This window comes from Asparagus officinalis, chromosome 3 (assembly GCF_001876935.1).
Source record: "Asparagus officinalis chromosome 3, Aspof.V1, whole genome shotgun sequence".
Lineage (NCBI taxonomy): Eukaryota > Viridiplantae > Streptophyta > Magnoliopsida > Asparagales > Asparagaceae > Asparagus > Asparagus officinalis.
In genome coordinates, this window is record NC_033796.1 from 60,259,667 (window position 1) to 60,275,599 (window position 15,933).

General features: G+C 37.2%; 2 protein-coding genes across 2 annotated transcripts in view; one reads left to right on the forward strand and one right to left on the reverse strand.

Annotated features, from left to right (window-relative positions):
• On the forward strand, nt 2,024–4,294 carry LOC109835181 (pentatricopeptide repeat-containing protein At2g03880, mitochondrial-like). Its single transcript, XM_020403168.1, has one exon. It carries the CDS (start codon nt 2,024–2,026, stop codon nt 4,292–4,294), a length of 2,271 nt encoding a protein of 756 aa, XP_020258757.1.
• LOC109834214 (protein ULTRAPETALA 1) overlaps nt 4,694–15,933 on the reverse strand; it is a 13,513-nt gene continuing 2,273 nt past the window's right edge. The window contains exons 2-3 of the mRNA XM_020402187.1: nt 15,887–15,933; nt 4,694–5,075 (exon numbers count right to left, since the gene is read on the reverse strand). The exon at nt 15,887–15,933 is cut by the window's right edge and continues 242 nt beyond it. Of these exons, the coding sequence (XP_020257776.1) occupies nt 4,901–5,075; nt 15,887–15,933 (222 nt within the window). The 3' untranslated portion in view covers nt 4,694–4,900. The remainder of the gene's footprint in view (nt 5,076–15,886) is intronic.

Here is a 15,933-nt window from a genome sequence, read left to right on the forward strand (position 1 = left end):
CTAGCAATATAGTCATGTTTGATTTTGCTTGTAAATCACTATATATGTTTCATGCTTAGCAAATGTAGTATATATCTATATATGTCATGTCTAAGATTTTGTGGTTGCATGTATGGCTATGTTTGGCTTTAGGACATGTGTATATGCAAAAAATGAGTTATCTGCATTTTCCTAATATATGTATGATGTCTGAAATTTTGTACCTAAAATTGATGCATCTTACTAATATATGTAGCATGTATGAGATTGGTGCATACGGATTGAGGAGTGCATGGGGGTATGCAACCATTTGAATGAGTGGAGGGGATTATGCCACCTCACTACCAAGCATACGCATTTCTCTCTCTCTCTCCCTCTTTCTCTCTCTCTCTCTCTCTTTCTCTCTCTCTCTCTCTCTCTCTCTCTCTCTCTCTCTCTATATATATATATATATATATATATGTGTGTGTGTGTGTGTGTGTGTGTGTGTGTGTTTCATGCTTGGAAAATGTAGTATACTTTTATTCAATTGCTCGTTTCCCGCTTCAGTAATTAATTGTTCGTTTCCAACCAACCTCTTTCTTCTTTTATCTGCTCAATCGTCTTTCTCATGCAATGAATATCATCCTTCAATCTCTTGTTTTCAACCATAATCTTGTTCAATAGATATTTTGCCCTACTATCAATCTCCCCATCATACCATTTAAAAGAATCACACATTTTAGATGGATTAAAACAGTGAAAGCTGAAAAATCTCCTACCTGGGTTAGATTTTATCCTTGATGTCAATAAAGAAGCTCTCATGTTGCATTTGTAGTGGACCTCCATGGATCTATTGTGACTATGAGAAGAACTCATAGCAATTTCAGATGAGATGGAGACCTCAGACATTTCTTCACAATTCAGAGGAAAAATCAATGAAACAATAAGATTTCTATTCAATTGCAAAGCACCAAAGTTTGTCATCCTTAATGGTTCGTCTTCATCTACCTCTAGATTTAGGGGGTTTTTTTATCAGGTTGAAAGATGGGAGAAATAAAGAACAGAAGCAAGCAATGGGTAAAAATAAATTTATTTAGGGGTTAAACCCTGGTTAACGGTTGAGTTTTTTGTGGGAAACACGTGCAAGTCACGTGGTGTTAATGGGGGCAATTTGAGTAGTTATGTTGTTAATTGAACAGATTTTAATCAAAAGTGGTACATTGCAAAGAAATACTACTTATAAGGTGGTTTCTATCAAAATAAAACTTTAAAGGTGGTTGCCATATATTTTGTAAACTTATAAGGTGATTTTAATGGGGAAAAAAAACCCTAAGAACTAGTGTATAAAATTTTAAATCTTCATTTTACAATAACTTCAGAGTTTCTGCTATAAAAAAAATCTTTTAACATGATATAAGAATAGTATAGGTTTAAATCCAATAAAACACATTGCTGAAGAGGAAAATAGAGCCATCTTAGAAGGATAACTCTACCGCAAAACCCCACTTTTGTACTGAAACAAACGAAACTGTAGAGTTCTTCCTTAAAAAGTATCTATCGAAATTTGTGATCAATCAAGGAACCCACACTTTTTATTTCTTGCAGGACACTTTTGTTTCCAGCAGTATAACAGTAGTTTGAGAATTTCTTGCAGTACAAAAGGAACCCACGTTTCTATTTCTTACAATATATATAACAGTAGTTTGAGAAATTTCTCGCAACGCAAAAGGTGGTTGTGAGGTTTAGGATCTATTTATCCCAGTGTGTCAAGGTTTATTAAACCTCATCGTCATCACAAATAATCAAACTCAAAGCAAATATTACTTCGAAGGGACAACTTAGGTATAATACAAAGGCTGATTGGGCCCAAAAGCCGTGTTCCGTGTTTCAGGTGAGATAGCAAATCTTCTTCTCTTATTGGAGATAGGCGACAATCAACGTTGTTTGGTTGCTCTTCAGCTATCCAAAACCAAGAAGGTTTCAAAATATCAAGATATTATCAGAAGCTTTCTTCCTTCATGAACCTTGTTAACCAAAATCCTCACTGTGCCCCCCCTACAACATGGCTTTCTCCTATTGCCACTCCCTCTTCCCCCCTCTTCAGCCTCAAAACCCAAAACCCGCAAACTTCAAAAATCTCAAGCTCCCCCGCAACAAGAGCAGCCTCAGGTCACCTAGCAACCTCATACCTTGGAACTCCCTGATCACAAAACACCGTCGACAAGGATCCATACAAGCGGCCTTGCTTACGTTTTTCGAACTACGGAAGTCAGGGATACCACCCGACAGCTTCACCCTCTCTGTGCTCATTTCTGTTGTCCAAGAGCTGGCCGATATCTCTCTCGGTTGCCAGGTCCACGCTCTCTCCATCAAGTTCGGATATTGGGGAGAAGAATTTGTCGCCAACTCTCTGATTCAAATGTACGCTTCCTTCGAAACGATCGACAATGCTCTCCGTGTTTTCGAGGGGATGTCAGATTCAGCCAGTGTGGTGTCTTGGAACTCCATGATTGCGGAGTTTGTAAGTAGTGAGCTCTTCTCTGGTGGTCTGAAACTTTACGGAGACATGCAACGTGTAGGAGTTGAACCGACTCCTACAACTCTGAGCAGCGTATTGAAATCTTGCGCTAATCTTAAAGCGGTATCTGAGGGTAAACAAGTACACGCTCAAGTTATCGTTCGCGGGTTCGTTCCTAATGAGATTCTAGAAACTGTTCTTGTTGACTTCCACTGCAGATGTGGAGAGGTTGAGAATGGTAGGTTGGTTTTCAATCAAATGAAGAACAGAAATGTCTTCTCTTGGAATTCTATGATCAGAGGTTGTTCTCAAATTGGTTATAGAGAAGAAGCTTTGATGTGTTTTCAGGCAATGAGAAGAGGGGGGATAACTCCGGATAAATTCACATATAATGCGATACTGGCTGCAGCTGCAACTGAAGAAGACAACCACAATCTTCCTAGAGAGTTCAGATTGATACATGCTTCTGTTATCAAAGCAGGCTTGGTAATGGACAGATTCATCGGTACTTCTTTGATCGCCGTGTACTCAAGAAACCATTGTTTACGAGAAGCAAAGCTGGCGTTCGAGGATACAAATTCTACAGATATGGCTGTCTGGTCTTCCATGATTTCTGCAACTGTAAAGAACAGAGAAGGCCAAGAAGCTATCAATCTATTCGTCAGGATGTTAGGACTGAGGATTGAACCTAACTCTTACATTTTTTCGAGCCTCTTCTTGGCTTGCAGTGATCTTTCAGCAATTGAGGTTGGCAAACAAATCCATGGCTATAGTTTCAAGATCATAAATTCTCTGGACTCTGCAGCGAAAAATTCACTCATGACCATGTACTCAAACTGTGGATTTCTAACAGAAGCAATGACAATGTTCGATTCTATATCAAACCCACATCTAGTATCTTTCAACTCCATGATCTCAGTACTAGCACAGCATGGACTCCCTAATGAAGCTTCTAAAGCCTTTAAAGATATGGAGTCCTTTGGCCTGAAACCTGATGATATCACTCTACTAAACCTCCTCTCAGCCTTCAACCATGCCGGTTTAGTTTCTGAAGGCCTAGAACTGTTCGCTTCAATGGAAAAAATGCATGGTGTTAAACCTAAATATCAACACTATGCTTGTATAATTGATATGCTGGCTCGTGCAGGAGAGATCGATCAAGCCATCGGGCTCATCAATCAAATGCCATTCAGACCTGAGCCATCATTGTGGAGGATTGTACTTGGAGCTTGTGGTAAGCACCAAAACATAGGTATCGGAGTGCAGGTTGCAGAAAAATTGATCGAGTTGGAACCACATGAAGCGACAAATTATGTACTCATTGCGAATGTGTATGCTAGATTGGGGAGATTGGCAGAAGCTGAAAATATAAGACATTTGATGCGAGATAAAGGACTGAAGAAGGAGGAAGGTCTTAGTTGGATAGAGATCAAGAGAAAGATGTATAAGTTCAGAGTCGAAGATAAATCACATCCCCAATCAAAAGAGATCTACGACAAGTTAAGAGACTTGATGAACAAAATAACATCGACCGGCTATGAACCAGATGTGAGCTTCACAGTTCATGACATAGAAGAAGAGAGAAGAGAAGAGTCACTTTGGTACCATGCAGAGAAGCTGGCATTTGCATTTGGGGTTATTTCAACTGGCGAAGGGGTGAAGCTTAGGATAATGAAGAACCTTAGAGTGTGTGGAGACTGTCATAGTGCTTTTAAGCATTTCTCTCTGATCACTAAGAGAGAGATTTTGTTGAAGGACAACTACAGGTTTCATCATTTCAGAGATGGGGCGTGTTCTTGTGGAGATTATTGGTGATGATGGAATCAGAAGTATTGCATTGAGAGTAACATGTAAATTGATTTACATGTCAAGAACTATCACTCAAATGCAGCTAAACCACCTAAGTTCTATTGTTGCAGACTAACTCCTAAGTGAAAAATTTCAATTCTTTTACCCTCAGAAAATGAGTTCTTTTTAATTAAAACAAATAGACCTCCAGAGGGTAAAAGAGTCCTCAGGGGGTCTATTCACAATTAGGAGGATACCACACGGGTTATCCGCAACAATAGAACTACAACAGATCTATCCATAATTGGGCGATAGAAAAGGGGGTCAATCCACAAGTAATCCTATAACCCACCTCAATGGGGCTGAAACGGACTCCGTTGAACAGCATGCAGCAACATAATTTCATGATCCAAGGTAGAAGAAGACTAATAATAATGATAAACCTAAATTAAAGACATAAAATAACATGAATAGTGCAATCGGGCAGCTTTCATGACAATATCTTGCTTCCCAATTCTTCAGACAGACACAGAATCATCAGTGACCGATACACTTCTCTGAATGGTGGTGCCTTGTCAAATGGGTAAAGAATGAGATAAGCAAAAAATGATGTCGTTAAATAGAAAGCATGTTCTAAGCGCCGGAATTCCTTGTGAAGTCAACACAGGTCTGGCAGCTGCAGTCATGAAAACGGCAGATGTCACATCCGAAGCAGACACAGGTGGTGCAGCCTTGGCATGAAGGGGAGCGAGAGCATCCTCTTAAGACCTTGCGGCTGGCTCGCTCCTCGTCATCATCACAGGTGACCCTGATTCAAGAAAAGCATGAGAAGTCAGCTAAGTCAACAAATTAACTACGAAATTCTGTCTGAAAATGAGAAAGCCAGAAGAACAATGTTAATTAGACAATTCCTCTATCGACCTATCCATGTATAAATTACAGATGCATGTAATTACAGATATGATTATGAATTAATTACATTCAGGTACCCTGAAGTACGGTGTAACTACATTGTTGACCCTGAAGTTTGTATATCTGCATGGTAACCCTGAGATTATTAATTGTATCAACACGGGCCTGATAAGGAAAAAATAAACAGACTTCAGGATCAATCATGTAATTACAATAAGTAATCTCGGGGTTAGCAGTGTAGATACGCAAAACACAGGGTCACCTCTGTAATTACACCATACCTTAGGTTACCTGAATGTTACTAATCCTATGATTGATTATTTCTGAAGTGAAGAAGCATGTAAAGGACATTGTCACAAGGATGAACTGCAAGAGAAGACACAAATAATGATGCCAAAAAATAAAAATAAAGAAATAAAAATTTAAAAATTAAAAACAAATAAAATTAAAAATTAAAAATTAAAAAAATCCTAAAATAGTACACAGGTACCCTTCATAAAGAGAGGTTTCATGATAGAACTGTACTTAGAAATATAATTCATATGAAATCTGTAACAAATAATCTTCATTGACCTTAACAAATCTGCATAAACTCTGTTAACAAGTTCATCCTCGGAAAGAAGCTATAAGAAGATGAAAAGGCAACTGAACTTTCAAAGAAACACAGATGGATCATGAAACTCCAAAAGAACACTTGAATCTCATCCAGTATACATTTTTTCTAACCAAGAGTTAGCAAAGACAATCATTAACAGAACTGTCACTCTAAGTACAGCATCCAAAGGGGAAAGTGCATCTTTTTCATTATAGGCAACAGAATTTTCCCCTCTATTTTGAATCAGTATAGAAGAGTAACCAATACTCTTCTATACCGTGATAGTAAACTCTTCTATACCGTGATAGTAGCATAGTACTCAATTTGATATTTCAGTTATAGAATAGCTTTTAAGTGAGAAACCAAGAAGATATAAGTATTATTCTAGTAAATTATGTTAGTTAAAAAAAATCAACCGTTGACTGGATTATACAAAAACTGTTAACACAAAAAGGAGCATCTTAGAGTCTAAGTTCACCTCAAATAAAATAAATGATAAGCTCATATTCCCAACTGCAGACAAACCAATCTCAAGAAAATATCAAGGAAGACTTTTGTCTCTTCACTTTACTTCTTTTATGCTCTTGAAATGAGGAAAAAATTGTTCAAGTCAATCCAATTTAAGTCAGGAAAAAAGTGGTTTCAAAGACTTAATTTAACTTGAGTCTATGCAGTCTCATGCCTCCACATGACCACCCATCAAGACTTCTTGTTCACTTTAGTTCTTCTATGCCTCGGATACGAGGAAAATTTATTAATGTCAATGCAAATAAAGTCAGATACCTGTAGTTTCAAAGTCTTAATTTAACTTGAGCTTATATGCAGTCTCATGGCTCTACCCAAAGCCCCACAGATGCACACACAATGTAAGAAAGGGCTTGAAAATAAGATGCAATCAATCCCCCAGTCAAAAAGTATACTTCATCCATACCAGGAAAAGAAAAGGAAATATATAAGTTGTCACATACACGCTCATAAACTGTGCAAGTCCAGTTGGATATAGCCTATAACAGAAACCAGATGAAGAAAACAAGTGATAACAAGCACATGGTAAACATTATTAGACTTTAACTCTGCTATGAAATACAAGTAGAATATTAGACATCGTGTAACTGTTCAAATGGAGATGCAAGGAAAGATGGTGCGTGTGCGAAAATGCATGTGTCTACTTCTGTCTTTTGTTTTAATAAATGCAAGTTTGTGAACAGAAGCACACAACAAGAACACCCGTGGTTGGTATCAGAACGGGTTGGTTATGGATCTCCTAAATCCATTTTGAATCTGCAAGGCATTGGGTTCAACTTTTTTAACCCAAATCTTCTCCATGTGGCATCCACAGAGTTTTGTTTTCGTTGGGACTGGATTCATAATAATCTAGATTCAGAAATCTAAAAGAGTACATGTTTCCTTCTAAATAAATGTATTTGATGGTTTTGTATGCTGTTTTTACAATGTATCACTATCATCAGGCATCCCTTTTCTGCCTATTCTAAAAATGAACATGTTGCAGTGGAAGTTGGACAAACATGTGATTTTGGAATAATTATCTTGGATACAATATATTTCCGTGTCTCTATATCCTCTTTTGTCCTTACAGCTTTTCCTCTAACATGTCCACTTGTTTGTGTCTGTGCTATCTAGCCCATAGTTACCAACGCGTGACCCTGAAATGAGATAGAATACATGCCACATTGTGGTCTCCAAAAATATAGGACTATCTATATGCATATGTATATGTATGTTTATATGCATGCATACATTGAAAAGCAGAAAGCGAAGAGAAGCGGTGAGGCACCGCTCAAGCTTTTTGGGGCTTTAGCAGCAAAAAACAAGTAAAAAAGCGGATTTGGACTGGAGAACAAGGTGGAAGATATCCTACTGGAGATGGTGATGATGAGCGTTGACTAAAGATGGTGAAGGTGAGCTTCGATAAGGAGCTCAAGAGAAGGTGATGTTGGATGGTGACGTTGAAGGCGAAGCTAGCTGGAGAAGGATTAAGAGGCAGATTTGGAAGCAGATTTGGTGGTGGGAGGTAGCGGAGTCAGCCGGAGGAAGTGGACGAGGTGGTTGGAGCACAGTTAGGGTATATTTTCATGTCGAGTCGCAGATGCAGAGAGGAGAGAGAGGAGCAGAGGGTTTTACTTACGAAAATGGGTTAGGTTCGGATTCAAATCGGATATAATATACACCCGTATTTGTTTTCTTAAAGCGCTTTTATGAGCTTCCTACCGCATTTTCGAGTAGAAAGTGCCATGTCCGCTTTCGTTGGCCACTTTTGACGAAAGTTGAGTGGTAAGGTATCCCGCAGGCCTTGCACCACTTGAGCGGACAAAAGCGGGTCTTTTCAACTGTGGTATACATAGCGATATTGAACATACATAGATAATTCAGTATGGGGTGATAAATCATCTTCTGAATGAGCTTACCAAAATAAAGACTAGTGGTAATGTTCACATGGCCCCACTATCAAGGTTTTAAATATCGGATATCGGGGAAATATCGGATGACCAAAATTCATATCGGATTGTGGATATCGGAGAAATATCGGGGAAATGTGGTAAATATCGGAATGTCATAATGAATGTTTGTATACATAGTATAATGCATTAAAATGTAATCTCAACATATGTAATGAAATTTAAGCATACAAAATATGAATAATATATGTTTAGGATCACTAATCAACCTTCTAAAACAAACAAAAGTGCAAAGCAACGTCGCAACATTCGATCTGCTTTTTTTAAGGCAAAATATCATTTGATATAATGGGAAAATCTTGATATCTCACCCAAAAATTCCAAACACGGTATATTATTTTGTAACAAGCTATATAAAAAGATATATTGGTCCACATATCGGCCATATCAGGGATTTATCATTCAAAATAGCCAAAAAACGGTAAAAGATATTTAAAGACCATATCGGTTGCGGCAAGCCCTGTAAAAGGATATATCGGGGGATATATCGGGCCATGTCGGGGATATTTAAAACAATGCCCACTATGCTAGTCACATCGAAGCACAAGGTGTTTTTCACTTTTATCACTTGGTAGCTCAATTTCAAGTAAGATGACAACTCATACAATATGCTTATTATATATGTATTCACACAATATTTAACAAAGGATTGTTGGTTATGAGTTGGCAGCTCTTTTTTCCCCTTCAGACGAACCATCAATAGAAAAAGAGTGATGACACCTACCCATAGTCATGTCTAGTGTTAAGTCAAAGAAAGTGGCTATTGCCACCGAAAGCTACCGTCTTTGACAAAGAAAAAATTGATGCAAAAATTATTGCAGAAACTTTGGACAATTATAAAAGGGTGGCGGGCCCACAACGTCAAAGAAAAAATTGATGCAAAAATTATTGCAGAAACTTTGGACAATTATAAAAGGGTGGCGGGCCCACAACAGAAAAATACTATATTTTATTAGTGCATAATGTTTTCCAAACACTATAAATAAGATCAAAACTCTTCAAGAAAAATCATCTCAGAAACAACTCCTCTTATAGAAGAGTAAGAGAGAGAAAAGAAAGGCTTAGAAAAAATACCTTAGTGAAAGAAAATTATGAGCAATTTTTAGAGTGAAATTTGGGATACAAGTTGTGTAAAAACACTTGTAAATTTTCTCCTCTTAGTGAAAGATCTGCAGCAGCCTGTGAACGTAGGCAGTTTTATGCTGAACCACGTTAAATTTGTGTGTCCTATTATTACGTATTTATTTTGCTTTCTCATGAATCTGATAACAAGGGAATTTGCGTAATTTCCCAACAATTGGTATCAAAGCTCTGGTTGTGACGTCTGTCAATTTTTCTGCGAGATTACTATTCACGTGAATATTGAATTTCGTGAATAGTGAAATTTTTTCGACAGTACCAACTTGTCGGCAGAGGTGTCTTAATACACAATGGTTCGCATAAAATATCAGAAACGATCCAGAGGAAGTCAGATTCGAGTGGGAACGATGGCTGCAGACGAAGGGAATGTGAAAATTAAAAAGTTTGATGGTGCGGACTTCGAATTTTGAAAGATGCAGATCGAAGATTATCTGTACCAGAAAAAGCTGTATCAACCTCTATCAGGAAATAAGCCATATGACATGAAGGATGAAGAGTAGGCTCTTCTCGATAGACAAGCCCTTGGTGTTATCCGATTGACGTTATTCTGCAATGTTGCTTTCAACATAGCAAAGGAAAAGACCACGACGGGTCTTATGACGACTCTCTGCAACATGTATGAGAAACCCTCCGCTTCAAACAAAATTCATTTGATGCGGCGATTGTTCAATCTGCGGATGACAGAAGGCGCATCGATAGCTCAACATCTCAATGAACTCAACATAGTCACAACCCAGTTGAGTTTAGTTGGGATTGAATTTGATGAAGAAGTACGAGCATTGATACTTCTGTCTTCTCTACAAAAAAGTTGGAATGCTACTGTCACAGCTATGAGTAGCTCGTCGGGAAGCAATAAGTTAAAATTTGATGATGTTCGTGATCTGGTTCTCAGTGAAAAAATTAGACGGAGAGAATCAGGTGAAGCTTCAACCTCCTCAGCTTTACACACGGAGTCTAGGGGAGGAAGAACTTCAGAAAGAAGTTCAAATCACGGCAGATCAAAATCTAGAAGGAGCAAATCTAGATCGGGAAAGAAAGATTTCAACTGCTATAGTTGTGCCAAGAATGGTCATTTCAACAGGGAGTGTCGGGCACCAAAGAAAAATACTGACGCACGGGAGTCTACCAACGTGACCGAGGAAGGAGGTGATGCTATGATTCTAAGCATCAATAGTCCGATTGAATCATGGATTCTTGATTCAGAAGCACCCTGTCATGCCACTCATTGCCGAGAAATCTTGAAGAACTACGTCAGCGGTGATTTTGGAGAGGTACATCTAGCAGATGATGAAACCTTGAAGATCATTGATAAGGAAGACATCTGATTAAAATTGCCAAATTAGACCACATGGAAGCTGCAAGAAGTAAGACATATTCCTGGCCATATAAGGAATTTGATCTTTGTGTGACAGCTTGATAGAGAGGGTTACTGTACAATCTTCTCAGGTCATGAATGAAAGATTACCAAATGAGCACTCGTCATTGCTCGAGGTAAGAAAAGTTATACTCTCTATGTAACCTCTAACTTAAAGAATATTATTACAGTAACAGATGCAGATGAAAAATCAAACTTATAACACCAAAGGCTTGGCCATATGAACGAGAAAGGGATGAAGATACTTTTGTCAAAAGAGAAGCTGCCGGATCTGAAGAATATAGAAGTCGACTTATGTGAGGATTGCATCTTTGATAAATAAAAGAAAGTCAGTTTTGCAAAGATTGACAAGACACTCAAGGCAGAAAAGTTAGAATTGATTCATACTGACGTATGGGGACCATCTCCAGTTCCATCTCTTGCAGGCTCACTGTACTATGTCATCTTCATTGATGATTCTACAAGGAAGGTGTGGGTCTATTTTCTGAAGAAGAAATCAGAAATCTTTGATACATTCAAACAATAGAAGGTCATGGTGGAAAATAAAACTAATTTGAAGATAAAACGGTTGAGGTCATACAATGGAGGAGAGTACAAAGACAGTAGATTCAAAGAATTTTACGCAAACAACGGGATCAAGATGGAGAAAATAATTCCCATGACATCGCAGCAGAATGATGTAACGGAGCGCATGAACAAAACTTTGAATGAACGTGACAGAAGCATAAGGATACATGCCGGCTTGCCCAAGTTCCTATTGGTTGAAGCTATCAATACCGCAGCTACCTAATCAATCACGGACCCTCAGTTCCCTTGGATGGTGGAATACCGGAAGAAGCTTGGAGTAGAAAAGAGGTAAACCTTTCAGATTTAAGAATATTTAGTTGTATCTCTTATGTACACATAGATTCTGCTGAAAGAAGTAAACTTGATGTCAAATCTAACAAATGAGTTTTTGTTGGTTATGGTGGTGATGAGTTTGATTATCGGTTTTGGGATTAAAAAATCAGAAGGTCATCAGAAACAGAGATGTCATATTCAATGAGAATGTGATGTACAAAGACAGATCAATTGCAGAATCAAATAGCTCCAGTACAAAAGCTAAAATAAAGAAATTTGCTAAATTTGAGGAGATACCTGAAAATGATGTTCAGACTAATCCTGAAGTAGTTTAAGAAGAACCAAGCACGTCAGAAGAGAGACGCTCCTCCAGAATTCCTAAGTCAATCCAGCGTTATTCGCCTCTTTGCACTACTTGTTGCTGACTGACAGTGGTGAACCAGAGTGTTATGAAGAAGCAATGCAGGTGGAGGATTCAGTCAAGTGGGAGTCTGCTATGTAAGAGAAGATGGACTCTCTTATGTCAAATCAGACGTGAGACTTAGCTGAATTACCACCAGGTAAAAAAACTCTTCATAACAAATGGATTTACAGGATCAAAGAAGAGCATGATGGGAACAAGCGCTACAAAGCAAGATTGGTTATCAAAGGCTTTCAGTAAAAAGAATGTATTGATTACAATAAAATTTTCTCTCCGGTCGTGAAAAATCAAACTGGTGTTGAAAATTGTAGTTGTTGAGAATTTATATCTTGAGCAGTTAGATGTAAAAACAATTTTGCTTCATGGTGATTTGAAGGAGGAGATCTATATGAAGCAACCAGAAGCTTCATAAAGACAGACAAGGAAAATCTAGTATGTCGTTTGAAGAAGAGCTTGTATAGATTAAAACAAGCTCCCAGACAGTGGTATAAAAAGTTTGACGCTTTATGGACAACAGCGATTTCACTAGATGCCAAGCAGATCATTGCTGCTATCTCAAGAGGTTTGACAATAGCTTTATTATTTTATTATTATACGTTGATGATATGCTCATTGCAGGCTCAGATCTACAAGAGATTATAAATTTAAAGCAAAAATTATCAAAACAGTTCGCAATGAAAGATCTTGACGCTGCAAAGCAGATTCTTGGAATGAGGATCAAGAGAAACACGAAGTCTGGGACTTTGATGTTATCACAGGCTGAGTACATCAACAAAGTACTCTCTAGGTACAATATGCAAAATGTTAAACCAGTGAGCACACCTTTAGGTGTTCATTTCAGACTTTTCAAAGAGCAGTCACCAAAGACAGAGGAAGAACGTGCACACATGGCGAAGATCATGTACGCCTCAGCAATTGAAAATCTTGATGTATGTCATGATTTGTACAAGACCAGATATTGCTCAAGCAGTGGGAGCTGTTAGCAGGTACATGAATCATCCGGACAAGGTATACTGGTAAGCAGTCAAATGGATCCTCAGATATCTATGGGACACCATAGGTAAAGCACTTTGTTTCAAAGGTGAAAATACAATACTAACAGGTTATGTGGATGTTAATTTCGTAGGAAATGTTGATATCAAAAAGAGCACTACATTGTATGTCTATACTCTAGGAGGTACTGCAGTAAGTTGCGTTTCTCAACTGCAGAAGATAGTTATTCTCTTCATAACTGAAGCAGAATATGTCGTCGTTACAAAAGCCAGCAAGAAAATGGTTTGGCTTCAAAGTTTCTTGGATGAATTAGGCAAGAAACAAGAAGACAATGTTTTATATTACGACAGTCAAAGTGCTATTTATCAAGAAGACAATGTTTTATATTACGACAGTCAAAGTGCTATTCATCTAGCAAAGAATTCGTCTTTTCATTCCAGAACGAAGCACATACAGATGCGGTATCATTTTATCTGGTCACTTCTGGAAGATGGAAGTTTGAAACTTGAAAAGATCAATGGAGCTCAAAATCCGACAGACATGCTGACAAAGACGGTGAATACTGATAAGCTGAAGCTGTGTTCAGCTTCAGTTGGCCTGCAATAGTAACAAGCCCGAGGAAGAATTGCTGCATAGATCGAGATGTGAAGACAGATTGAAATTAGTCTTCAAATAGAAGATTGTCAGTCAAAGAAAGTGGCTACTGCCATCGAAAGTCACCGTTTTTTACAAAGAAAAAATCGGTGCCGAAACTTTTGACAATTATAAAAGGGTGATGGGACCCACCACAAAAATATTATATTTTATTAATGCATAGTATTTCCCAAACACTATAAATAGGACCAAAACTCTTCAGGAAAAATCATCCTAAAAACAACTCTTATAGAAACGTCAGAGTGAAATTTGGGATACAAGTTGTGTGTAAAAACACTTGTAAATTTTCTCCTTTTAGTGAAAAATCTACAGCAGCCCATCAATTTTATGCCGAACCACGTTAAATTTGTGTCCTATTATTACGCATTTGTTTCGCTTTCTCATAAATCTGATAACAAGGGAATTTGCGTAATTTCCCAACATCTAACAACATGGGCTTCAGCACATGCCCATCTTTTGCTAGCTCATGTAAAAAAGTGAATTGTCACTGCATACATGTTTTGTATACACTAAATTTATGCATGTCAAACTTACAAATATAATGAAATGTTGGAGCGAAACTTGAAACGTGTAAACTCTAAGAACATAAAAATATAACCCACAACCCTTACCAAAACTTCAAAACTTTGAGTTTTGGTGCATTGACAAGGACCTCAACATGGCTTCAGAACAACCCAAGTTAAAATCCAAGTTAAAATCCCATAAGCCATGAGTTTAAAGCAGGTTTTCTAAAAATTAACACTGCATGTTTCAGCCCATAAAAATAGCGCTTCATCAACAAGGACATCTTAGAATATAAAAATATAACCCTTAACCCTCATCAAAACTTCAAAGTTTTGGTGCAAATGGCAAGGACTTTAACATAAACAAATAGGAGAAATATCGTAGTATTCAACTTGAAAAAGACCAAAGTTTTCTTTTCTATAACTCATAATTAGATATAATTCTTATATATATACATGGATATGTTTGTGTGCGTGTACATGCACATACATATATGTTTACTTCATGTTATTCTCAATAATTAATTTATAATAGCTACATATTTCAAACTAATGCAAGTAAATTATCAATAACTTTTTTGTATGCAAATGGATATTTAAATATTTTATGACTATTTTTAAAATTATATTAATTACTCAAGGAACAAAAATCAATATCACATGTTTTTATGAAAGTTAGAGAATTATAAGAAAATTATCAAAGACAAGTAGCAAAACTATAAATAATGTACCATCACTAATGAGAGTTGAAGCAGTTTCCACATTTTTGTCACATTGTATGGCAATTTTTAGACATTAGTATCCCTCAATATGCTTTTCGTGCTTCTATCTATGCCAAAAGTTTATGCGGAGAATATCACTTAGAAACTGTTTTATCGTCTCTAGGTCAAGTTCAAAATCTTGTCTGAGAGGCTACTTTACTGCTTGCATACACACAAATGACATAAACTCTCAATATTGGCAATTCTGAAAATGGCTAGTGCTAACAATTATAACAACATGCAAAATAACACATATCAAACAGATACCACATCATATTATGCTAGGATTTAATCAAACCAAATCAAAGAATCAATAAATATTCACTGACTGCAAAACCAAGGTAATCTACATAATTAGAAATTACAGAAAAATTTAAAAGTTCAAGCACGGGTTAAATGCCAAAGCAGAGAAAGTTTGACCAAGATTACATGGTCCATGAAAAGAGTATGAACTCCTATAGGTAGGCATATGAGCAGAATGGGCCAAGCAATCGTTGAACTTGATTCAAAAATATAAAATTTATATAAAAAAGAAAGGTCAACATGATCTGAATATATCTAACTTCACAGTAAATCTGAAGCATGACCTAGAACAAGCTTCACCAAGCTAAGGCTTGTATCAGCACAAGAAAGGAACAATATTCAATGCCAATTTAATAATCTATATAAAGTAATATTAACACTGCTGTATTTATACATGAAATCACATGCAATCCAGGAGAAAAACTTAAAAGCATGCAACAATGAGATGCAATATAAAAACTCTCCTGCTTCCTGAATTACTGATTTTCATCCACTTACGACTTTGAGGGAAAAATCAATATGAGAAAGTGCAGGAAGAGATTGGAACTTAAGACCCAAGAACAATACTCAACATGGAAATAATATTAACATCCAAGCAAAGCCAGAGTAGTTCTAATTGTCACTTTTCATTTAGTAAATACTTACTTGTCAATTGGTAAGTCAGAGCATTTCCACTTGGTATCTGCCAACGC

Coding starts and splice junctions, on each gene's coding strand:
- LOC109835181 (XM_020403168.1), top strand. CDS start 2,024: ATGGCTTTCTCCTATTGCCACTCCCTCTTCCCCCCTCTTCAGCCTCAA.